Here is a 25298-nt window from a genome sequence, read left to right on the forward strand (position 1 = left end):
GCTTAGTGCAAATCTGTGCACACAAAACTCTTGCACACACTTACAAATAATGAAATTACAAAAGATAAAAATGAAAAAATAGCAATACAGTACTAAAGATTTTCATTACAGTTGTAAATAAACAATGTACCATACATACTGTACAGAGAAAGCTAATTATTTTGAAAAATTGTTGAACAATGTAGTTTGCACAGTTGAGGTATGTGTGGAGACAAAAAACGTTATCTATGGAGGCAAAGAAGGGAATGTATGAAAGTAAAGTAGTATCAACACTCTTATATGGGTGTGAAGCTTGGGTGGTAAATGCAGCAGCGAGGAGACGGTTGGAGGCAGTGGAGATGTCCTGTCTAAGGGCAATGTGTGGTGTAAATATTATGCAGAAAATTTGGAGTGTGGAAATTAGGAGAAGGTGTGGAGTTAATAAAAGTATTAGTCAGAGGGCTGAAGAGGGGTTGTTGAGGTGGTTTGGTCATTTAGAGAGAATGGATCAAAGTAGAATGACATGGAGGGCGTATAAATCTGTAGGGTAAGGAAGGCGGGGTAGGGGTCGTCCTCGAAAAGGTTGGAAGGAAGGGGGTAAGGGAGGTTTTGTGGGCGAGGGGCTTGGACTTCCAGCAGGCGAGCGTGTGTTTAATAGGAGTGAATGGAGACAAATGGTATTTGGGACCTGACGAGCTGTTGGAGTGTGAGCAGGGTAATATTTAGTGAAGGGATTCAGGGAAACTGGTTATTTTTATATACCCGGACTTGAGTCCCGGAAATGGGAAGTACAATGCCTGCACTCTAAAGGGTTTGTGATATTGGCAGTTTGGAGGGATATGTTGTGTATCTTTATACGTATATGCTTCTAAACTGTTGTGTTCTGAGCACCTCTGCAAAAACAGTGATTAGGTGTGAGTGAGGTGAAAATGTTGAATGATGATTAAAGTATTTTCTTTCTGGGGATTTTCTTTCTTTTTGGGTCACCCTGCCTCGGTGGGAGACAGCCGACTTGTTAAAAAAAACAAAAAAAAAAAATTAAGCATTGAATATATTTTTGTAACACCTGATGCCTCGTTCAATGTTTGGATTCACATTCATTAAGAAGTTACAAGCATCTTCTACTTTCACAATTAACACTGATAGTTCATCCAAAGGTGGAAAGTTGAAAGTGGAACAAAATTCTTCCTCCGTAAGCCATGTGTGTTGTAAGAGGCGACTAAAATGCCAGGAGTAAGGGGGCTAGTAACCCCTTATCCTGTATACATTACTAAAGTTGAAAAGAGAAATTTTTGTTTTTCTTTTCGGGCCACCCTGCTTTGGTGGGATATGGCAATTTTGTTGAAAGAAAAGATGACTGAGGTGTATAAATAGAAAAAGTAATAAATAAAGGGGATGTAAATATTTTTTTTTTCCAACAAGTTGGCTGTCTCCCACTGAGGCAGGGTGACACAAAAAGAAAGAAAATCCCCAAAAAGAAAATACTTTCATCATCATTCAACACTTTCACCTCACTCACACATAGCCACTGTTTTTGCAGAGGTGCTCAGAACAACAGTTTAGAAGCATATACGTATAAAGATACACAACATATCCCTCCAAACTGCTAATATCCCAAAAACCCTCCTTTAGAGTGCCGGCATTGTGCTTCCCATTTCCAGGACTCAAGTCCGGCTATATAAAAATAACCAGTTTCCCTGAATCCCTTCACTAAATATTACCCTGCTCACACTCCAACAGATCGTCAGGTCCCAAATACCATTCATCTCCATTCACTCCTATCGAACACGCTCATGCACGCCTGCTGGACGTCCAAGCCCCTCGCCCACAAAACCTCCCTTACCCCTTCCTTCCAACCTTTTCGAGGACGACCCCTACCCTGCCTTCCTTCTCCTACAGATTTAAATGCTCTCCATGTCATTCTTTGATCCATTCTCTCTAAATGACCACACCACCTCAACAACCCCTCTTCAGCCCTCTGAAGACAAATATACATACATGTACTACAAATCAAAGATCATCTCACACAGATGAAATAAGAATCTCCACAAACAGAATCCACCAAAGATACAGTACCCACCAGTAGGAACAGAAAATGTTCACATAGGTAAATCTTAAAATACTCTCACATAAATGTAATCATTAAGAAAGTGCAGGCACAAAATGAAAGTAAAACACAATACAAAAAAATGCTAGGGACCTGGACACCTCCACACTTATTGGTCGAATGTGAGATCAACAACACAACAGTGCCATCACTACAACTGTATGATAAATGATAGATGGGATAACAAGAATGTACAAAACGAGATGCCAAGTCACAAGCCTACATAAGAAAATTTATTTCCCAACTGTGTTAGAATCAAGTATTGAACATTTATACAGGAAAGTAGATAAAGAAGGTATGGAAGCACAACCACTGTATTGCCATGGGCACGTGTGTATTAGTACAGGCAAGGAGGAAGAACAGTGTGAATTTAAGTTAGGCCCATCTATGAGTATGCAGCTCCATCATGGAGCCTTCATCTGATCAAAGCAAAGGTTTGCAATGAGACCTGATACTGAAAAAGAGAAATGGACTATGAAGACAGACTAAAGGAACCCAGCCTATCAACACTAAAAGAAAGATATGATCATAACAAAAAATACTCAGAATTAGATAAGGGTATACAGCACAAATTGCTCGAAGTGTAATGTAAAGAAGCCAAGAGACAAAGATGACAGCTAAATAAAAAGACAAGCCATAGGGACATTAGAAAGTGTTTTTTCAAGTCTCAGGGTGGTGAAAGGAATGTGCTACACAGAGGTGGAGATAAATATTATGCACAATTTCAAGACTAGATATGACTAAGCTCTGGAGCCCTGGGATCACTAAAGAAGTTATAAGAATTAACTGGCATAAAGTCAGGAGTTATAAATTGATCCCTGCAAACACTAGGCGAGTATGTTGCTACACAATCATTACAGCCTCGTAACACATGCAGTGTACACCAAGTCAACCTTAATAACCATTCTGGTAGTAAACAAAATTCCTGTCAAGCAAAACAGGCTCATTACTCCAACCAACTACATTACAATCTAAAGAAGCAAACAACTACACCTCCCATGCCACACAACCACCAAGGTAAGGCACATCACAACTCATACAATCTCTGCCTAAGGAAAGGCATATAAGTGTAGAGCTGCCTTTCACACAGGTTGTGTAAATACATGTATACCTCTCTGAATCATGTACAGTTCTCCGATGTTTTTGCTCTGTGTATGTAAAAGTCTACATTTATTCTCTTTCATAATGTTACATTTATAGCAGTATAATATTCCACTTTGTATTAATAAAATTTAAAATTTTGGAGGGGTTTTACTACCTTGGTGGGAAACAGTCAGTGTGACAAAAAAAAAAAAAAAAAAAAAAAAAAAAAAAAAAAAAAAAAAAAAAAAAAAAAAAAAAAAAAAAAAAAAAAAAAAAAAAAAAGTAACCAAGTTCCCATCACCCTAGTGTTGTTAATTGATTGGATGACCTGATGGTGACCAAGTGGTCAACTCCATTAAACCATCAGCACATTATCTGGTGTAACACCAGATAATACCTAAGTGAAATTGGGCCATTCACTAGGAGGTGTTACTGTCAGGATCATCATGTAAAGTGTGCTTCTTCATTTCCAAACCTCAAACCTGGCTGACCAGTTTCTTTGGCTCCTTTCAAGATGTTTCTCTAGCTAACTCGATACATCTATCTTCCATCTCATCTTCATATGCCTCCTACACCTCAATACAGCCATCTACCATACCATCTTCATATGCATCCCCCAACACTTTAGTACAGCCTCTACCATCCCATAATTGTATGCTCCCTACATCTCAGTACAGCCATCTACTGTCCCATCCCTGAATGCACCCTACATCTCTCTTGGCAAACTATTTCCCCTAATATCATACTTACCTGGAGGTTGAGTTAGGAAGCTTTTGGTTTACTCCATCACTTACCTAAAAAGAGAAGACAAAGGAAGTTTAAGTCAAAAACAGTAATTAAATTTGTTGACAAGACGTGATTTAGAATTCTTGGGCATATAAGGTATTTTGTGTAAAATGTTAGTTTCTTCTGAAGATCCTATTATTACCGCAGAAAACTCAAATGTGTATACAGTATACAGGTCTCCCTCAACATTCACGTTTTCAACTTTCGCGGGCTTCACACATTCGCTAATTCCCAACCGCCAAATCATATTTAAGTTTACCGCTACGAGTCCTTACTACGCTCCCTCCGACCCCTGCAACTGGCAGCCAGCCCTCCCACCACTGTGGGGTGAGTGTTTTATTTATTATTTGCTATTAAACTACAGTATAAATAATGTAAACCCATCCATGACTGCATATTTGAATGGCTATTCAGACAGGTATTGGAAGGTGACATCATGTGTTTACTCTTGAACACAGCAAAGAATCAAACATTTCTGCTACTGCTAATCATAATAATAATAATAATATTAATATAATAATATTAATATAATAATAATATTAATATAATAATAATATTAATATAATAATAATAATAATAATAATAATAATAAATACGATAGAATTGAAGAAGGAAATTGTACAAAAATACGAGGGTTGAAGCAGTGGTGGAGGAAGTGGTTGACGCATCGTCAGTGTGGCTTTGTTTATGCTGGAGTGAGTATTAGTCTCCGTGCTCTTCCAAACATTTCACAATAATTCATTGTATTTGGTGCTTGTAGATTGAGTGTGACTGGAGTGGTTGAGGCAGTGGTAGAGGCAGTGGTAGAGGCAGTTATAGAGGCAGTGGTAGAGGCAGTTATAGAGGCAGTGGTAGAGGCAGTGGTAGAGGCAGCGGGTGAGGCAGTGATAGAGGCAGTGATATTTACTAACATATATGTTATAAATAATAATAGTACATTATGAATAACTATTATTATTATTATAAATGTTATTAATATTAACATGTACTATTATTATTCATAACATATATGTTAGTAAATACCACTGCCTCTATCACGGCCTCTACCGCTGCCTCTACTGCTGCCTCTACCGCTGCCGCAACCGCTGCCGCAACCGCTGCCGCAACCGCTGCCGCAACCGCTGCCGCAACCGCTGCCGCAACCGCTGCCGCAACCGCTGCCGCAACCGCTGCCGCAACCGCTGCCGCAACCGCTGCCGCAACCGCTGCCGCAACCGCTGCCGCAACCGCTGCCGCAACCGCTGCCGCAACCGCTGCCGCAACCGCTGCCTCAACCGCTGCCTCAACCGCTGCCTCAACCGCTGCCTCAACCGCTGCCTCAACCGCTGCCTCAACCGCTGCCTCAACCGCTGCCTCAACCGCTGCCTCAACCACTGCCTCAACCGCTGCCTCAACTGCTGCCTCAACCACTGCCTCAACCACTGCCTCAACCACTGCCTCAACCACTGCCTCAACCACTGCCTCAACCACTGCCTCAACCACTGCCTCAACCACTGCCTCAACCACTGCCTCAACCACTGCCTCAACCACTGCCTCAACCACTGCCTCAACCACTGCCTCAGCCACTGCCTCAGCCACTGCCTCAGCCACTGCCTCAGCCACTCCAGTCACACTCAATCTACAAGCACAAAGTACAATGAATTATTGTGAAATGTTTGGAAGAGCATGGAGACTAATACTCACTCCAGCATAAACAAAGCCACACTGACGATGCGTCAACCACTTCCTCCACCACTGCTTCAACCCTCGTATTTTTGTACAATTTCCTTCTTCAATTCTATCGTATTTATTATTATTATTATTATTTTTTTTTTAACAAGTCGGCCGTCTCCCACCGAGGCAGGGTGACCCAAAAAAGAAAGAAAATCCCCAAAAAGAAAATGCTTTCATCATCACTCAACACTTTCACCACACTCACACATAATCACTGTTTTTGCAGAGGTGCTCAGAATACAACAGTTTAGAAGCATATATGTATATACACAACATATCCCTTCAAACTGCCAATATCCCAAACTCCTCCTTTAAAGTGCAGGCATTGTACTTCCTATTTCCAGGACTCAAGTCCGACTATATGAAAATAACCGGTTTCCCTGAATCCCTTCACTAAATATTACCCTGCTCACACTCCAACAGATAGTGAGGTCCCAAGTACCATTCGTCTCCATTCACTCCTATCTAACACGCTCACGCACGCTTGCTGGAAGTCCAAGCCCCTTGCCCACAAAACCTCCTTTACCCCCTCTCTCCAACCCTTTCGAGGACAACCCCTACCTTGCCTTCCTTCCCCTATAAATTTATATGCTTTCCATGTCATTCTACTTTGATCCATTCTCTCTAAATGACCAAACCACTTCAACAACCCCTCTTCTGCCCTCTGACTAATGCTTTTATTAACTCCACACCTTTTCCTAATTTCCACACTCCGAATTTTCTGCATGATATTTACACCACACATTGCCCTTAGACAGGACATCTCCACTGCCTCCAACCGTCTCCTCGCTGCTGCATTTACCACCCAAGCTTCACATCCATATAAGAGTGTTGGTACTACTATACTTTCATACATTCCCTTCTTTGCCTCCATAGATAACGTTTTTTGACTCCACATATACCTCAATGCACCACTCACCTTTTTTCCCTCATCAATTCTATGATTAACCTCATCCTTCATAAATTCATCCGCCGACACGTCAACTCCCAAGTATCTGAAAACATTCACTTCTTCCATACTCCTCCTCCCCAATTTGATATCCAATTTTTCTTTATCTAAATCATTTGATACCCTCATCACCTTACTCTTTTCTATGTTCACTTTCAACTTTCTACCTTTACACACATTCCCAAACTCATCCACTAACCTTTGCAATTTTTCTTTAGAATCTCCCATAAGCACAGTATCATCAGCAAAAAGTAACTGTGTTAATTCCCATTTTGAATTTGATTCCCCATAATTTAGTCCCACCCCTCTCCCGAACACCCTAGCATTTACTTCTTTTACAACCCCATCTATAAATATATTAAATAACCATGGTGACATTACACATCCCTGTCTAAGACCTACTTTTACCGGGAAGTAGTCTCCCTCTCTTCTACACACCCTAACCTGAGCCTCACTATCCTCATAAAAACTCTTTACAGCATTTAGTAACTTACCACCTATTCCATATACTTGCAACATCTGCCACATTACTCCCCTATCCACTCTATCATATGCCTTTTCTAAATCCATAAATGCAATAAAAACTTCCCTACCTTTATCTAAATACTGTTCACATATATGCTTCAATGTAAACACTTGATCTACACATCCCCTACCCACTCTGAAACCTCCTTGCAGTAGCACAAATGTTTGATTCTTTGCTGTGTTCAAGAGTAAACACATGATGTCACCTTCCAATACCTGTCTGAATAGCCATTCCAATATGCAGTCATAAATGGGTTGACATTATTTATACTGTAGTTTAATAGCAAATAATGAACAAACAAAACACTCACCACACAGTGGTGGGAGGACTGGCTGCCAGTTGTGGGGGTTCGGAGGGAGGGTAGTAGGGACTCGCAGTGGTATTTAATAACATACATGTTATTAAGGCATAACATATGTATTTAGCACAATTTACGACGTTTTCATGTATTTTATGACTGTTCATGGTTCGACAAGTTAAGGAAGCAGTATTGTATTATATTTCCATACAATATATTGGAGATGGGAAGTACAGTGCCTGCACTCTGAAGGAGGGGTGTTAATGTTGCAGTTTAAAAACTGTAGTGTAAAGCACCCTTCTGGCAAGACAGTGATGGAGTGAATGATGGTGAAAGTTTTTCTTTTTCGGGCCACCCTGCCTTGGTGGGAATCGGCCAGTGTGATAATAAATAATAATAATAATATTGGGGCACCAAACATTCGCGATTTTTCAACATTCGAGAGGCTCTTGATCCCCTAACCCTCGTGAATGTTGAGGGAGACCTGTAGTTGTCGAGTTCATCAGTAACAATGTCCATGCAGTTAAGCCTACAATCTTTTTCTGATATTTATAGGCTTAAACAATTTTGAGTTCATAACAAAGACTCTGGCTATAGCCCCTAAAATCCCCCATTACATGGCCCAAATTTACCCTGAATTAACACACATTTTAATCACCATTATTTTTCCAGATGTGGAGGCGATCAATCCGGATACTACTGATAACCTGGGTAGTGGCATGCACAGTGCTTATTTTTGTCAAGGAGACAAATGCTCAGGTTGTGGTGGAGGACACTAAAACACCAGCAGAAGGTTCAACCATGGCAAGAGACACTGTGCAATATGCTGCAATTAAAACTTTACCAGCCAATATGATACCAGCCATTGCTGATCTTTATGATCAAAGATCGGATTCTGAAGCAGAGTCGAGGTCAGTGCAATGGGCAGGAACAGGGGATATTTCCAAAAATCTTCAACTGCCACCCCTCCTACAAACATTCCCAAAGAGGGTGTCAGAAAGTCAGTCAAAAAAGAACACACACTGGGATATAATTAAACAGGCTCTAAATGTCCTCCAAAATGAGAACTTGCAATTGAAAACTCTTCAAAACTCAAAAACTACATCCTTACTAAATGTATCATTACCTTCTCTTACTAAATCTTACAATAATTGGTTACCCACCAATGCCACATTCTTGGCAATGCTCTTGTATAATGACACCAAACAAATACAAGATTCCACAAATAGATATAATTCACCTCATATTACTTTAAAAACTGATAGCAGAAAAGATTTCACTTTCAATCCCCTCGAGGTTTTCCTTCCCGACCATGTGCGACATTCGCTCTCACATGAAGATGAAAGCCAGTCCCAAAATGAAGGTAATCATCATCTTCGATCTGAATCCACATCTGATTCAATCATAAATATTCAAAAGCCACCTGATTATATTCCATGGCCAAGTATAGGCCAAGGCACCATACCTAATCAAACCTTAAATATAACAAGTCAACCAAGGCAAAAATTACTGCCTAACCAGAATAATGACACTTTACAAATCTATCAAAATAGTATGAGAATGACAAACCCACTGATGTCATACAGTTCTCTACTGAACCAACAGTATAAACAGTGGCCACAGCTGACACACACACAAAGTCATCAGTTGCAGCTCAAAAACACTAACACTGAAGACTCATTTATCAGTGAATATAAACCCTTAGTTTCTAGTTTTGATAATTTTGGACAAAATGGTCAAACAAGAAATAATTCCTTGAAGAGTAATATATCTGTAACTATTTCACCAAAGAAAATTGACAGATATTCCAGAATGACAGAAACTTCTGACTTGCCCCAAGAAGCTGTTCCAAGTCAAAGTCAAGAAATTATGAATAACAAGAAACTGCCATGGGAAGACAAGAGTCGAATCACTAATAATCAAAATCCCAAAGAAAAAATGCAAGGGGAAATTTACACCCAGCCATGGCACCATGCTATAGTGCAAAATGATCTCAAGAACTGGGGATTTCCTTATGATGAAGCAACCTTAAAAGACCTTCCACCCGGCCATGCTTACTCATCACAGACACTTCCTGGGGAGCAGCATAAAAAAAATTATAATTTAAATATAAATCCACCAAAAGTAAATGATCAGACACAAGTGCATAAAGCTCTTTCACCTAAAATCAAAGCACACCATTTGGCAATAGTGGAAGCATCCCAAAACCCAACCAATCAGCCATTGCTCATTAAAAATGTTCATGTAATTGCACCGAAGCCTGATAATATACCACCAAGTCCCCTCTTTCGACCAGTTGAAAGGAAACCACTAGAATTCTCACCTTATGTTATACATAGTGAATTGGCTAGGATCTCTGGGGATGATGGAAATTACCCTGTTTTAATGATTCCATACCCAGTTCAAGAAACTGACCTACAGGATCGTAATTCTAATCTCTATCCTGTTATGATCCCCTTGAAAAAAGTTTCCAGAAGACAGGATAATTTTCCTCTTAACATGTTCATGCGACCTATTCGTGATATATTCAGAATCAGAAGTTTTCCCAAAAACGTTCATGAGAGAAGACCTCTTCCTCAACAGCAAAATGCAAGAACTCCTAACCTAGCACAACCAAACCTAATAACTCAGCAGCAGGAGCAGCATGATACTCCACTAACACAACTTGTACCACCACCAGAATTAAAACAATCCCCCCAGTCTCAATCAGATTCACTACTTGCTATACAATTTCCTGGATTTGGCCCTCCAAAAGGTGAAGATATAGTCATAATGTTGGATGATTCAGATGATCAAAAAAATAACTTACAAGAACTTCAGCAGCATCCAACACAGCTGTTTAATCCTCTTACATCTGGGGCAATACAAGCACAGTCCACTGTATCTACAACTTCCCAACTTCAGTCTTTAGATACACCTGATGTGGATGTAACTAATGGGAGCGAGCAGGATGCGATAATATCTGTAGACCCTATAGCTGTATTTCGACAAGAAGCACAAAATGCACCTGTCAGTTTTCAACCTCTTAAGCAGAGTCCTTTTCAGCCAGGAAACTTAGCTTCTCCACCAGCAACATTTGAAAAATTCCAACAATTACAACCCTTAGAAGAAGCATCATCACAAACAGGGAACAGCAATAACAATGCACAACCTGCAACTCCTGTTACACCTACCTTTATTCGATGGCCAAACACCCAAAATACTAACACTGCAGGTTTAAGTGCACCTCTTGGCACATTCAGCAACAGTCTACCTCTAACACAAACCTCAATATTCCCACAAGGTAGTCTTTCCTTCTTCAATCGACCTTCAGTCTTACAGCCTTTTCGCTTACCTTCTTTCCCAAACATGAATTCTTTTAACCCCTTCAGTATGTTCCGAAGTCGAGAGAATACACAAGGAACAAACACACATTTTTCTCTTTTGCCTTCATTTTCTAGACCAGATAATGAACCAAGTGTGTCAATGCCCAAGACAAATAAAAAAAATCCAATAACTTCAAATAACCTTAATCCACAGAACACACAACAGTCAAACTTTGCAACTAATTATGGGTCCAAGAATAACTCCAGTACAGAGATTTTGAGGGATACAAGGAGTGTAAACCTGGGTAAAGGTACCTTCAATTTTATGCCCCATTTACAACCTATTCTATATGATGAAATGAAGCCACCACCATTACAGAATAAATCCACAGTTATTCATAGCCCTGAGATACAGCAATTTGCCCAGCAGCAACAAAATCAGCTTACCAAGAAGCCTGGAATTCAACCTTTAATTAATATACATCAATCTTCTTTAACAGATCAAAATCAAAATCAACAACAGTCTGACATTAGAATAAACCCAAAATTACAAAAGGAACCTAATCATTCTTTTGGCAGCTTCCAGGAAAGTCATGTTCAAAATTTCTCATCTACCACATTGGAAAACAGCCAGCAAAACATACATGCCAAACCCATCTTTTCATATCATCAGTCATACCCAAGAGTACAAGGGTACCAAATAACAAAAGTTAATCCTCAATCAAACCCTGCACGGCCAATTTCAACCGAGTCAATTCCTAGGCAAGAAATTTTTGGACCAGATCTAATCAGGTTCACAATTGATGACGTGGTGTTTCCACCTCCTTTATCCATACAAAGTGATCAACCAAAAGTTTCTAAAGTTACTGAAATTAGAAGAGCATCACATAGATTTTTTGATGAAAATGATATGGATGTTTCACCAACTGAGGAAATTGTTACAATAGCAAAGTTTGTACAACCACCAAATTCTAGTAAGCCACCTACAGTCACACTCAAGAGGATTACCCCAACCCCATCCACAATTAATATCGTACAAGCCTCAACACAAATAACACAGCTACCTGAAAGTCACATGAAAAACACAATATTTAAGATTAGAACAACACCAGTAATTCCATTAACAAAACAACCTAACATTCAAGCCAATCTTTCAGCAACACTTTTTAATAATGCTTTACCAAAAAATAATCTAAGTCACTCAGCTTCAAATATACCAACAACATACAGACCTCCAATCAATCATAAATTTAAAATTATAAACAACGTTCCATTTTTTTCAATGGAAAGGGGCACCATACAACCAGAAGCTACAGATACTAATACTAGTACCCCAGTGAAAGAAACAAAGAATAATGAAATAGGTGTTCTTTCTTCAGCATCATCATCATGGTTTACAATCACTGAAGCAACACCTATGCCAAAGTCTGGAGAAAATTTCCAGACTATAACACAGTTCCAGACATTTACCTCCCAGGCACCATCCCCTGCCCTACACAAGCCTGTAATACCACCACCACGACCATCTACCACCACAATCAGAAATCATAAGCTAGAAGTGCTTGAAACAGAATCAATAAAACAAAATGATGCAGAGTTCAGTTCTATGGCCAAGCATGCTACACGTTCACAACCTCCTGGTTTTATGAAAATTAGAAAGAGGCCAGAAATAATGATGCCAGGAAGGTGGAATTACCGGACTATCATTAAACCACCTCAAATAGAGTCTGATTCTGTTCCTAATAGTGACACCAAAGTTAACAGCAAGGAGCCACATATTGAGCATAATCAATTCAAGGTGCAATTCAATATTCCTTCAAGGAAAGTCATTCACATGAACAGACCAACGCCTAAGCCTGCACTCATAACAGAAAAATTCACAGTTATTTCAACATTACCCACTACCACCACAACTAGTGAAACACGTAATCAACCCTTTATTATTCCTTCACCTTCTGAAGTAGACATCAATATGAACTTCCCAATTACAACCTCAAGAACTGAGATCCAAGAAATCAAAAGTGTATTGTTTCCGACTCGTCGTGCCTCTCATGTGGAAAGCAAAAAAGAAAACGAAGAGAAGGATGAAATAGAAACATATACCACAACCCCAATACACCTTCATAGTACAACAGTAAGTACCACTACTGCAGATGAAACAACTACTGCATTTAGAAAAACTCCGATATATAATTCCATCCAGCGCCTGCGAAACATGATGGCTAACAAAAGAAAAAATCTATCACAAACAACACCAGCAAATGTCATTTTATCTACTGAAAGTGTGCAAATAAAGCAAGCAGAAAAATTCATGACCAACATTTCAACAACTATCACACCAAGAAAATATGGGATGACACCCAGAACAAGTACACCATCTTCTACAGTAGGCAAATCAATGAAATTATCAGCTTCAAGGGCAAACTTTAGATCCTTCAGTGCATACAAAACTCACCCAGTAAACAGGGAGTTGACTTCATCAACTATGGCAGCATTACATCATCCTATTAAAACAACCAAGGAACCAATGCAAATCACAACACTTACACCCAGGTCAACAGTAGTGCTAAAATTGGAAAAAATTGACAATGAAAATGAAGGTAGTGGCTCCTCTTCACCAGAGTGGTATCAGCCTATTCAAGAAAAGTTTCTTATTGATCATCCTGAAATGATAAATTTTTACAAGTGGGAGTCCAGCCGTGTCGACACCTCAGATGAAAATGATGATTCAGGTCATCACGATGTTCAGAATTACAGCCAAGGAGAGACAGAAATGATTTTGGCAGAAGCGTCTAATGTATTTCCAGTAACAGTGAAATCATTCTGGCAACCCTTCAAAGCTGATGAATCAAGTGAATCAAGGCATCCAGAAGGTCCTCCTGGTGGGCAGCTTGTGCTTACATCAAATTATACCTCCATTGCAAGAAGCACACCATCTAAGGTACAGATTAACTATTAATCTTTAACAATGTTGGCAGAATTACTGACAATATGTTAGGTAAAAGGACACATGTGCAACTAATGCAGCATTTTATTGTGGCAATGTTTTGGCTTGACAAAGCTCCTGGCGAGTGAAACATTGCTACAATAAAATGCTGCATTAGATGTACACGTGTCCTTTTGCTTAACAACTATTAATCTCGTTTAGAACATAAGCCTGAAAAGCTATCCTTTTCAGAATCAGCTTTCCTGATATACTTTCTATGTAAAAAAGCTAGATTTATATGAAATACCTTTTTCTGACTGGAAACATTAGACTAAGCACATATATTTATCTTCTTGAACAGATACATGAAGTAACAACCTCAGACTACAGCAACAATTCATGGACCCCCCTCAAGAAAAGTGAAGGTCAGGGAGAAAATCCCCATAGCCACATCCTCTACTCTACATAAAAAATTATCAAGACTTTGTGAAACAGATGAAATTTTGATAACAACATGCAACAAACATTATGATACCAATTAAATATATATTAAGCAAGTACTGTACTAGCATCTCCTTTCATGATGTAGGCTCAAAAAAAAAAAAAAAATATATATATATATTTTTTAATATTAATTTATCAATTCATATTTTTTCCAGCGTCAAAAATTCTAATAATTATATGTATATTCTTCATATTTTATGTATAACGTGCATTGTGTTGAATATCAGACAGTCAATGAGTGACTGCCACCAAATTTTATGTACAGTTATATAAATCACTCAACCATTAAGAATATCTGCACCAAACTTGCATTATTTCATGTATATTCTGTTTTACTATTTTCAAATTGTGATTACAACTTAGTACTATAGGTATACATTAATTCCTAAAATATTTAGAGTCACCGAGTCAAAATAACCATGTTAAAAATTACTTTTTAATTTCACTTGTCATCAATCCAACATCCATTTTAACCCTTAAACTGTCCAAACGTAGATCTACGTTTTTTCAACATTTGAAAGTATGTAACAAAACGTAGACCTTTTTTTTTTACATTTGAAAACGTGTAAAAAAAACTTTGATCTACTTTTTTGTTATATATGAAAATATGTAAAAAATGTAGATCTACTTTTGGAGCACTACGCATGTGAAAGCAATTTGTTTGGACAGTTTAAGGGTTAAGAAATCATGACTTATACAAAATGATTAGAAAAAAAAAATGAGTATGCTTTGTCGAAGGGTTTCACAATTTTGTTTTCCCCTGTTCTTGTAAATACTGTAGTATAATCATGAAATTATATGGTGGCTGGTCCATCAATTGAATGCATGAGTGTAGAATAAATTCTATAGATTGTTTATACATATTGTACTGTATTGTATCTAGTGTAGCTGATTTACTTGTGACAAGACTTCACAAAGTAACAAAATGTAAAAAAAGTTCATGAACAATAATAAAAATGAGATAGGAATTCACATGGAGACAAACATGGAATAAAAGTAATCTTCATTATCTCCAACTGAGGTCCCTTCAGCAGATCTGCTTAAGAGGACATCAGTTGACAATCAAAATATACAAGCAACTATTATTCACTTTCTTTCTCCACGTAAACTCCTCTCATTAATACATGCTCATTCCATTTGTCTCATTTCAACTTTTATATCATTTATCTCATCACGTCCATTAAGCAAAACACTTTCTTATTTTGAATTAATCAGCCCATATCTTCATACACTAATTTATTGTATAAAAATTAAATAATGTAATTCTAAAACATTTACAAAGAACAATGTTTACCGTGCTCACAAATGTTTTGCTTTACATTATCTTATGCACCTATAATACAGTGAACAAAATGTACTAGCATACTGTAGAGAGAGCTGGAATTACCTACACTGAGTCTTAAGACTGAAATTTAATTATGTTTGTAGGGTAAGACTGGCAGGGCGCTCTTCATCATGAGTGTCAATGAGCAGGTGTTATTATTACGAGGTTCAATGTAATACCTTTTTTCATTAAAATTTGTAATTCTAAATGTACAGAAGGGCCACGGTTATACAGCAGGTTAGGTTCTGGGCTACTGCTGTAAAGTGAATCATAACTTTTTTCTCTTTCAAATGCATACAAAAGCTTGATAACATGTTTACACTATCATTTACATGTATTAAGTTAGTAGTATAGCAAGGCCTAAAAATGAATATACAGTACACATATTACTTATCTTAAAATATTCCTGTCCTTAGCTTATAGTGAGTGGTGAATATATTTATTGTAGGAAGTCTGAATAAATGGAGAGTGGGTACAATTGAAAAACCACTGTATTAGCAAAATGCTGTAAAGCAGGGCCTGCCTGTATGTATATTTGTCTTTATTTACACTATTATATGGTGCATCTTTAATATGAATATTTGCCATACATAATGCACTAGAAAGATAATTTTAACATACATACCATACATCTAACTGGGCAGTAAAATATTATGCAGTAAGTATATAGCAATTCAGTAAATAATATAATGTAGATACTGATGAAAATCTCTGGTAATTTTATTATACTTCCTTGGTTAAAAACTATTATTATTATCATCATGACTATGCAGCACCAGCAATAAAACACAGTGAAACTTAAAGCACAAAGTAGAGTATCAATACTGGTGCCCAAGTTACAGCAAATGAGCAACAAAGAAAGAGTATGAAAACTAAAATTTATGTCATGAAGGAATGAAGAAAAAGAAGGAATGTGGACATGACATACAAAATTCTGAAAGACAGAGACAGGATAAAAAGTAATAGGCTCTTCACCATGAATGCAACAATAGGACATGGCTGGACATTACACACCCACGTGAGCCAAAGGGACAACAAAAAAAAAATTCATTTAATACTATAAGAATATTAAGTGGAATACAGTTCAAGTGGACTCCATACAGGGGTTTAAAAGGTGGCAGGGCTACTGTATTTCACACACATCAACTGAACATTAAAAGGCAGGCCCAAGAGATAACACTGTTGAAAAAGACAACTGAAGAGGAACCTGACTGAGATGCTTTGCCTGTGGACAGGCTTCATTAGTCAATTTGAAGAAGCCTGTACACAGGCAAAAAAATTCCTCTCTGATACTGAGTAATTTTTCACTACTTGTTGGCTTTGCACTATTTGTCTCCAGCTACAGCTCCTCCCTATAACAAACAGATAATCACATACATACAGTAATTACAGAACAAATTCAGACAAATGCAAAAAAAATTACAAAACAGCATAAGCATCAAGAATACAAAACTATCATTATACCTGTTCACTGATTGCTTTCCAGCCAAGGTCATCAGTACGATCACATTCATAGGTTTCACCAAGGAGGGGATTGAAAGGTTTTGCCGTTCTTTCAGCTGTTGTGGCATATGAAGATACCGTAAAAGCAGCAACCAGGGACAACTGTTCACATGTATCTTCTATCTGTAACAAAAAAGATGCTCATGAAACACTGTATCATACTTGGAGCAAACTCTGTATTACTTGTCTAAATAGACAAAAGCTGAAACACAATGGAGCATGAACGTTGATTTGAAAAAGAGTACTGTCAACGAGTGTGAGAAATGTATTGTTGTTGTATTTCTCATTAGGGATAGAAATGAGCGATTGTAAAAGTGAATAGCCAGAGATAGGAATTCTGACCGTCTCATAGCTTATGTTCTTGTAAACAATACCTACAGGAAAAGACTGCTCATAGAGAAAAAAATCAACAAATTATTAATCACGATGCAACACCAGTGTTTTTGAAATTATGACCAATATACGTCACTAAAAGTATAAGTGACAGGAAAGCCCATACTCACCAGAGCTGCTCTGTCCAAAATATCACTGTACTCAAAATCTTCTGTTAATCGCTGCAAGAAGGATAAAGGCTCACTAAAGTTAACCTGAAACAAAAAGAAGTACGTGATGATATGGCATTACTCTTCACACCATCAAGCATTTTTTAAAATATACTTTGATCTTAAGATTCTTTGAAACAAAGACTAGAAAAGATGTAACAATAAACTGTAGTCACAAATATAAATATTTTCAAGCTACTATACAAGTTAACTAAGTACAGTATCCCATAAAACCCTACAAGGTTGCACATACACAAATGGAAGTGTATGCATATATACTAAGAGTTCCACAAGAAGCAGTATTGACCCTAGTTCTTGAATCACAAATAATAGCAGGAAAGAATAACAAATGTAAATATTTCCAATTGGGTAATAAATCTAAATAAACTCTGAAGGAGGATCTGAATGTAGTAAGTATGCAGAGTGGTACCTTTCTTATGGAATTAAATGCTGCTAAGGTGTCATGTAATGGAAATGGGTAAGTGTGGAAATAAACCTTAAGTGGAATTAATTCAGTCAAAGTGTAGGTAAAAGAGTGATGAGAAGAGAGGGAAATATGCAAATTATTACTGCCACATTAACACCAGAAGCTGACTTTTCTTAGCATTTGGCATGTTTAGGACTTAAAGATTAGACTAAATGAAACAAAACAATACAAATGTTATACTGGAAATGCCGAGTTACTGACAGTCCGTTAAGACTACAAAACACAAGAATATGGAAAAAACTGAACTATCATTGAGCTTGATCTACAGGTACTAACAGACAAAAGGGGCCCAGGCAATATTTTTTTTTTCATTAAACCGGCTATATCCCACTGAGGCAGGGTGACCTAAAAAGAATAACTAAAGCCCTATTCCTATAAAATATGTGCAATTATGTACTATAACATGTATACTAAATATAAATCAAATGTTATCTTTCCTTAATTTTTGAATAAAGATAAAGATAGAAATGTTAAAAGCAGGTGGGGATATAGTTTTGGAGTGGTTGGTGCAATTATTTAATAAATGTATGGAAGAAGGTAAGGTACCTAGGGATTGGCAGAGAGCATGCATAGTTCCTTTGTATAAAGGCAAAGGAGACAAAAGAGTGCAAAAATTATAGGGGGATAAGTTTGTTGAGTATACCTGGTAAAGTGTATGGCAGAGTTATTATTGAAAGAATTAAGAGTAAGACGGAGAATAGGATAGCAGATGAACAAGGAGGCTTTACGAAAGGTAGGGGGTGTGTGGACCAGGTGTTTACAGTGAAACACATAAGTGAACAGTATTTAGATAAGGCTAAAGAGGTCTTTGTGGCATTTATGGATTTGGAAAAGGCGTATGACAGGGTGGATAGGGGGGCAATGTGGCAGATGTTGCAGGTGTATGGTGTAGGAGGTAGGTTACTGAAAGCAGTGAAGAGTTTTTACGAGGATAGTGAGGCTCAAGTTAGAGTATGTAGGAAAGAGGGAAATTATTTCCCAGTAAAAGTAGGCCTTAGACAAGGATGTGTGATGTCACCGTGGTTGTTTAATATATTTATAGATGGGGTTGTAAGAGAAGTAAATGCGAGGGTCTTGGCAAGAGGCGTGGAGTTAAAAGATAAAGAATCACACAAAGTGGGAGTTGTCACAGTTGCTCTTTGCTGATGACACTGTGCTCTTGGGAGATTCTGAAGAGAAGTTGCAGAGATTGGTGGATGAATTTGGTAGGGTATGCAAAAGAAGAAAATTAAAAGTGAATACAGGAAAGAGTAAGGTTATGAGGATAAAGATTAGGTGATGAAAGATTGGATATCAGATTGGAGGGAGAGAGTATGGAGGAGGTGAATGTATTCAGATATTTGGGAGTGGACATGTCAGCGGATGGGTCTATGAAAGATGAGGTGAATCATAGAATTGATGAGGGAAAAAGGGTGAGTGGTGCACTTAGGAGTCTGTGGAGACAAAGAACTTTGTCCTTGGAGGCAAAGAGGGGAATGTATGAGAGTATAGTTTTTACCAACGCTCTTATATGGGTGTGAAGCATGGGTGATGAATGTTGCAGCGAGGAGAAGGCTGGAGGCAGTGGAGATGTCATGTCTGAGGGCAATGTGTGGTGTGAATATAATGCAGAGAATTCGTAGTTTGGAAGTTAGGAGGAGGTGCGGGATTACCAAAACTGTCGTCCGGAGGGCTGAGGAAGGGTTGTTGAGGTGGTTCAGACATGTAGAGAGAATGGAGAAAAACAGAATGACTTCAAGAGTGTATCAGTCTGTAGTGGAAGGAAGGCGGGGTAGGGGTCGGCCTAGGAAAGGTTGGAGGGAGGGGGTAAGGAGGTTTTGTGTGCGAGGGGCTTGGACTTCCAGCAGGCATGCATGAGCGTATTTGATAGGAGTGAATGGAGACAAATGGTTTTTAATACTTGACGTCCTGTTGGAGTGTGAGCAAAGTAACATTTATGAAGGGGGTTCAGGGAAACTGGCAGGCCAGACTTGAGTCCTGGAGATGGGAAGTACATTGCCTGCACTCTGAAGGAGGGGTGTTAATGTTGCAGTTTAAAAACTGTAGTGTAAAGCACCCTTCTGGCAAGACAGTGATGGAGTGAATGATGGTGAAAGTTTTTCTTTTTCGGGCCACCCTGCCTTGGTGGGAATCGGCCAGTGTGATAATAAAATAAAAAAAATAATTTTTGAATAATGTCCTAAAGAATTAAAAACATGATAGTTTATCAATGATTCTAATTAGTAAGCTCTATACAATTTATCAGTTTCAATACTACTTATTAACTAATATGAAAAATAGTTTTACCTCTAGGAGGATTTTAATTACTGTATAAAATTAATACAAGTCTGTTTATTGGAACAAATACTTTACTTGCAAGCATCATAATACAATGTATGAATTAAGTCAGAAGGCATCCTTTCAAGTGTATGTTCAATGGGCATTCAATGGGACTGCATGGTAGATCAAAGAATAAAAAGACAGATATCAAGAAACAAGGAAGACTATGAAGCATGAGAAGGTTCCTAGCTATTACACAAGAAGTTCAATAGATGAACTCAACAAGAAATGACATACCGTGCTGCTTTGCTCAAAGTACTGAGAAGCGACAAAATACAGTACTTGTTCAAGTATGCTCCCCCTCCCTCTAAAACCTAGACAATAGATCATCTCTTGCTCTTAGGACATCCTTCAACCTTCTAGAAAACATTTCATGAGATAAATACACCTTGACTCACCAATGGAGTCTTAAGACTGTGAGAGTGGGTTGATATCTTTTCCCTAGTAGATCTTTATCATAGCACAGAGGTTCTCAATGGAGTTCCAGTCTGGAAACTACCCTGGAGAGTCATTGAAGAAGGGTACCTCACAGGCACAAAGCAACTGAACAACAGATTTCATAGTGCAGCAAGGAGCACTGTCTTGCATAAAAATGCTGCACCACACTGTGTTAAAGTTTCAGGTAAATAATAAAGAGCAATTCTCTAGGTTATTATTTAATGGTAGTGGGGACGTTTCTTGAGGTTTTCCTGAACTTGTTTCTGATACGGGCAAGTCCTCAAGGAACCAATGCAACCAGGTTTTCACTGGACACACACACACACACATCAGTAGCTTCTACTGTTACCTTCATATGAAGGTCTGCTTCATGTAATCCGATGATCTTTGCAACTGTCTCGTGTCAGTGACTTAACTCATGCTCATGTTAATTCGTCAGGGATATAAAAATTAAATAAAATACAGAGCAAGACAAGGAGAGTATGGAACGGTTACTTTAGAATTTGGAATACATTTCAAAAATAAAGCAGCAAAGGCAAAGGGTATAATGAAGTTACTCTACAGCCTCATCAGAAGGTAGTTGGCACTTAAAGATCAAGAAATAAGACTGAGACAAGATGAAGATTCTCGAAATATAAAAAAACATGCAAAGAACTTAACATAAAATTTCAAAGTATCTTCACCATCAACAGGTAACATTACCTAAAACAAGAAGGGATAACAAACCAAAATTATTAAATGTGGGAAAACAACAATGAAGTACTGAAAGTGTCAAGAGAACTGGACATGAAAAACAACAAGCAACTGCCCAAATTTTTCTACGCAATACTGAAGAGTGGAAGACTGCTAGGAACCAGAGTTTGGAGCAAACAAGTAAATTTTATCATGCCCCTTCAGATCACTGTTTTACAAAATTGCTTTGATATTGATATCATGTATAGTAAATTTATCTTTTTAATTTGTAACACTTACTGGCATGGGAATTTTAGAGAGTTCTTTCCCTATGCAATTTTTCATAATAGACCATAAATTAATAGGATGATTTGGTTTATCTGGAACTCTACTTCGACGTTGACGCTTGGGTCGCCCATTAGCCTGCTTCATCTCGCTTGTTGGTGTGGTGGCTTGCGACCCATTCAGGCTTGCCATTTCTTCACTTAACTGTAAAAAAAGATTCTAAAGTTTTCCACTGTTTTCATGTAACTGATCTTGGTTTTAACCTGACTCCTCTGAAAATTAAACAATCATCCATATAAATTCGTGGGCTTCCATATTTTGCAGTTTCATCTAATTTTTTTTATTGATGGGCAAGTAGTGAATAGATTAAATTATCCAATATTTTTCTTCCTTAATGGTTTTCCTGTGTCAATATCTATCTTATTCTGGTCAATGTATCTTATGGATGTAAATATGAACCAGATTAGTGGGCCACCCTGCCTTGGTGGGATACGGCCGGTGTGTTGAAAGAAAGAAGAAGTGTGAAACAAACTGATCTAAAAAAAATGAGTTATACAGACTTAATTTTCTATTATTTTTAGTTTTTAAGCTACATGGCATCTCTAGGAAAGTAATCCCCTTTCTCAACGAATTTGTAGGAATTACTGTAGTTTATTCCTGGACCAGCACATTAACCACATTACTATTTTTTGCATATGCATTCTTTAATCTTTTCTTATTCCTACAATTATTTTACATGTGTGTAACTTTAGTCAATAAATAAATAAATTTTTTTTTTTGACTAGTTGGCAGTCTCCCACCGAGGCAGGGTGACCCAAAAAGAAAGAAAATCCCCAAAAAGAAAATACTTTCATCATCATTCAACACTTTCAACTCACTCATACATAATCACTGTTTTTGCAGAGGTGCCCAAATACAACAGTTTAGAAGCATATACAGTGGAACCTCAAAAATCGAACTGCTCCCAACACATCCAATTATGTAAGTGTATTTTTGCAAGTGCTTTTATAAGTGTATTTTTGAGGGGCTGAAATGGACTAATCTAATTTACATTATTCCTGATGGGAATAAATTCATTTGGTAAAGGCACTCGAACAGCCTTCTGGACCGAAGAAAGTTCGATATTTGAGGTTCCACTGTACTATAAAAATATATAACATATCCCTCCAAACTGCCAATATCCCAAACCCCCACTTCAAAGGAGGGGTTTGAGATATTGGCAGTTTGGAGGGATATGTTATACATCTTTATAGTATATGCTTCTAAACTGTTGTATTTGGGCACCTCTGCAAAAACAGTGATTATGTATAAGTGAGTTGAAAGTGTTGAATGATGATGAAAGTATTTTCTTTTTGGGGATTTTCTTTCTTTTTGGGTCACCCTGCCTCTGTGGGAGACAGCCGACTTGTTTAAAAAAAAAAAACACTTGAGTGAACTACACACTAACTATGGGTAATACATTCAAGTAACCAACGTTCAACATTATGGAAATACAGTAACACGAATATTTTCAATCCATTAGACCCCCTTGTCTGGCGCCTGAAGAGGGTCTCTAGTAAATCCAAAATATATGCATTATTGCTGTATTGCTGAATATGAGTTATCGGAATGTACTACAATCTGCAACTGCACCTTCCAGTCCCTATTTACCTAGTATGAATTTTTCATTTTTCCCATCTTAAACACTAGTTCTCTTCTCACTATCCCAATTTCATATAGAAAAACATCAAAATCATAAACACATCCTCATAAATAACAAACATTTATATAACATGCGAAATAAAAAAATCCTATAATCCTTAATACAGTACTTTTATGTAAAACAATAAGACACAAAAAATCTTCCACTGAAAAGAAAACAAGTGGAGGAACTAGCTGGAAAATGGCGAGATCTATTGTAATATTGTACAGGTGTTCCTTGCTGTATGTGACAGATGCATTTCAGAAGAGTGCAAAACTCTTAAATTACATAGCGAACATAACTAAACATTAAATATACAAGTAGGGATGCATTCCAAAACCTCTACTGTACTGCCCCCAAATCCATTTCTGCAAATTCTTCATGACAATTTCAAGTGACAGACTGAAAAACGGTAACAAAGTACATATAGTAACAACACAGCACTCTTACTGCGCATATCTTTTGACGCTTCAAACTCTCTGAATAAGCATAATCATGACAGGAATGAAATATGTGAAGGTTGGGAGAATGAGAGAGCTGCTCTATCAAGACACTTTCTATTGTATTCTGCATACCCACACTTGTATAACCTGTGTGTAGTTACCATACTTTATCAGCAATTGATGCTTTGTACAACTTTTTATTTAACCTTTAAACGGTCCAAATGTATATATACGTTTTTTCAACATTTGAAAGTATGTAAAAAAATGTACATCATTTTTTTTTTTTACATTTAAAAATGTGTAAAAAAAACTTTTATCTATATATTTTTTTTGGTTATATTTGAAAATATGTAAAAAAACATAGATCTACTTTTGGAGCACTGCGGATTTGAACGTTGATCTATTTGGACCATTTAAGGGTTAAAAGCTGCATAGTGAAAGAAAGGAGGGGGGGAACTGAAAAGACAGAAAGGGGAAGGGGAAGTTAGAAGATGAGTAAAGAGTGGGGAGTGAAGGACAAAGAGGGGAGGAAACAAGGCATGAAGTTTTAGAATTTACAGAGAGCTGGGACCAATATTTCGGACATAAATTTCTGTAGCACATACAACTGTTTTAACAATACTGCTATACCATCCCCCTTTTTCTAACACTCTTCCCTCTACAAACCAAGTACCATAATTTCCTTTAAACTCATTTCCTTCACTGTACTGACCTGCAGTTTAGTTTCAAATACATGATGCCTTTTTTTTTATTTGCATCATTTCTTAGCTCTTAGAATTTTTCATATTACTTCATGTATATTTGTATATAAATCAGGGCCAGGACGATTCAATTTTTTTTTTTTTTTTTTGCTAGTACTGGTACTCAATTTTAGGCCTATACTGATACTCAATTTTTGGCCAATGTTGATACAATCTGAATTAGCTGATACTCACTGATACTGGTGCTGCTAATACTATGAAAACTAGCCAATACCCACTAATACTCAGTTTTAGGCTGATAGTATCAACATTAGCCAACACCACTGATGCTGGTACTTCATCACACCACTAACACATGTTTCATATACACAGTTTTCCTGGCTACACCTATCTTGTTGTTCAATTTTCTATTCCCTGTTTAGCATAATGAAAAAATCCAAGTGATGGATGGAACTGAATCAGTTTTTTTTTTTTTTTTTTTTTAACAAGTCTGCCATCTCCCACCGAGGCAGGGTGACTCAAAAAGAAAGAAAATCCCCAAAAAGAAAATACTTTCATCATCATTCAACACTTTCACCTTATACATAATCACTGTTTTTGCAGAGGTGCCAAGAACACAACAGTTTAGAAGCATATACATATAAAGATACACAACATATCCCTCCAAACTGCCAATATCCCAAACCCCTCCTTTAAAGTGCAGGCATCGTACTTCCCATTTCCAGTA

The 25298-nt window shown here is 37.6% G+C and overlaps 2 protein-coding genes across 7 annotated transcripts in view; one reads left to right on the forward strand and one right to left on the reverse strand.

Moving 5' to 3' along the window:
- LOC128699970 (uncharacterized) overlaps positions 1-15743 on the forward strand; it is a 54336-nt gene extending 38593 nt beyond the window's left edge. The window contains exons 2-3 of the mRNA XM_053792818.2: positions 8114-13687; positions 14034-15743. Coding sequence (XP_053648793.2) covers positions 8114-13687; positions 14034-14141 — 5682 coding nt within the window. The 3' untranslated portion in view covers positions 14142-15743. The remainder of the gene's footprint in view (positions 1-8113; positions 13688-14033) is intronic.
- Positions 1-25298, reverse strand: part of Osbp (oxysterol binding protein) — a gene marked incomplete in the record, with an annotated part of 248631 nt that overhangs the window by 23367 nt on the left and 199966 nt on the right. For all 6 annotated transcript variants that reach the window (XM_070098720.1, XM_070098719.1, XM_070098718.1 and 3 more), the window contains 3 exon segments: positions 16965-17126; positions 17507-17590; positions 21762-21950. In XM_070098720.1, the coding sequence (XP_069954821.1) occupies positions 16965-17126; positions 17507-17590; positions 21762-21950 (435 nt within the window).

The sequence above is a fragment of the Cherax quadricarinatus genome, chromosome 64 (assembly GCF_038502225.1).
Source record: "Cherax quadricarinatus isolate ZL_2023a chromosome 64, ASM3850222v1, whole genome shotgun sequence".
Classification (NCBI taxonomy): Eukaryota; Metazoa; Arthropoda; class Malacostraca; order Decapoda; family Parastacidae; genus Cherax; species Cherax quadricarinatus.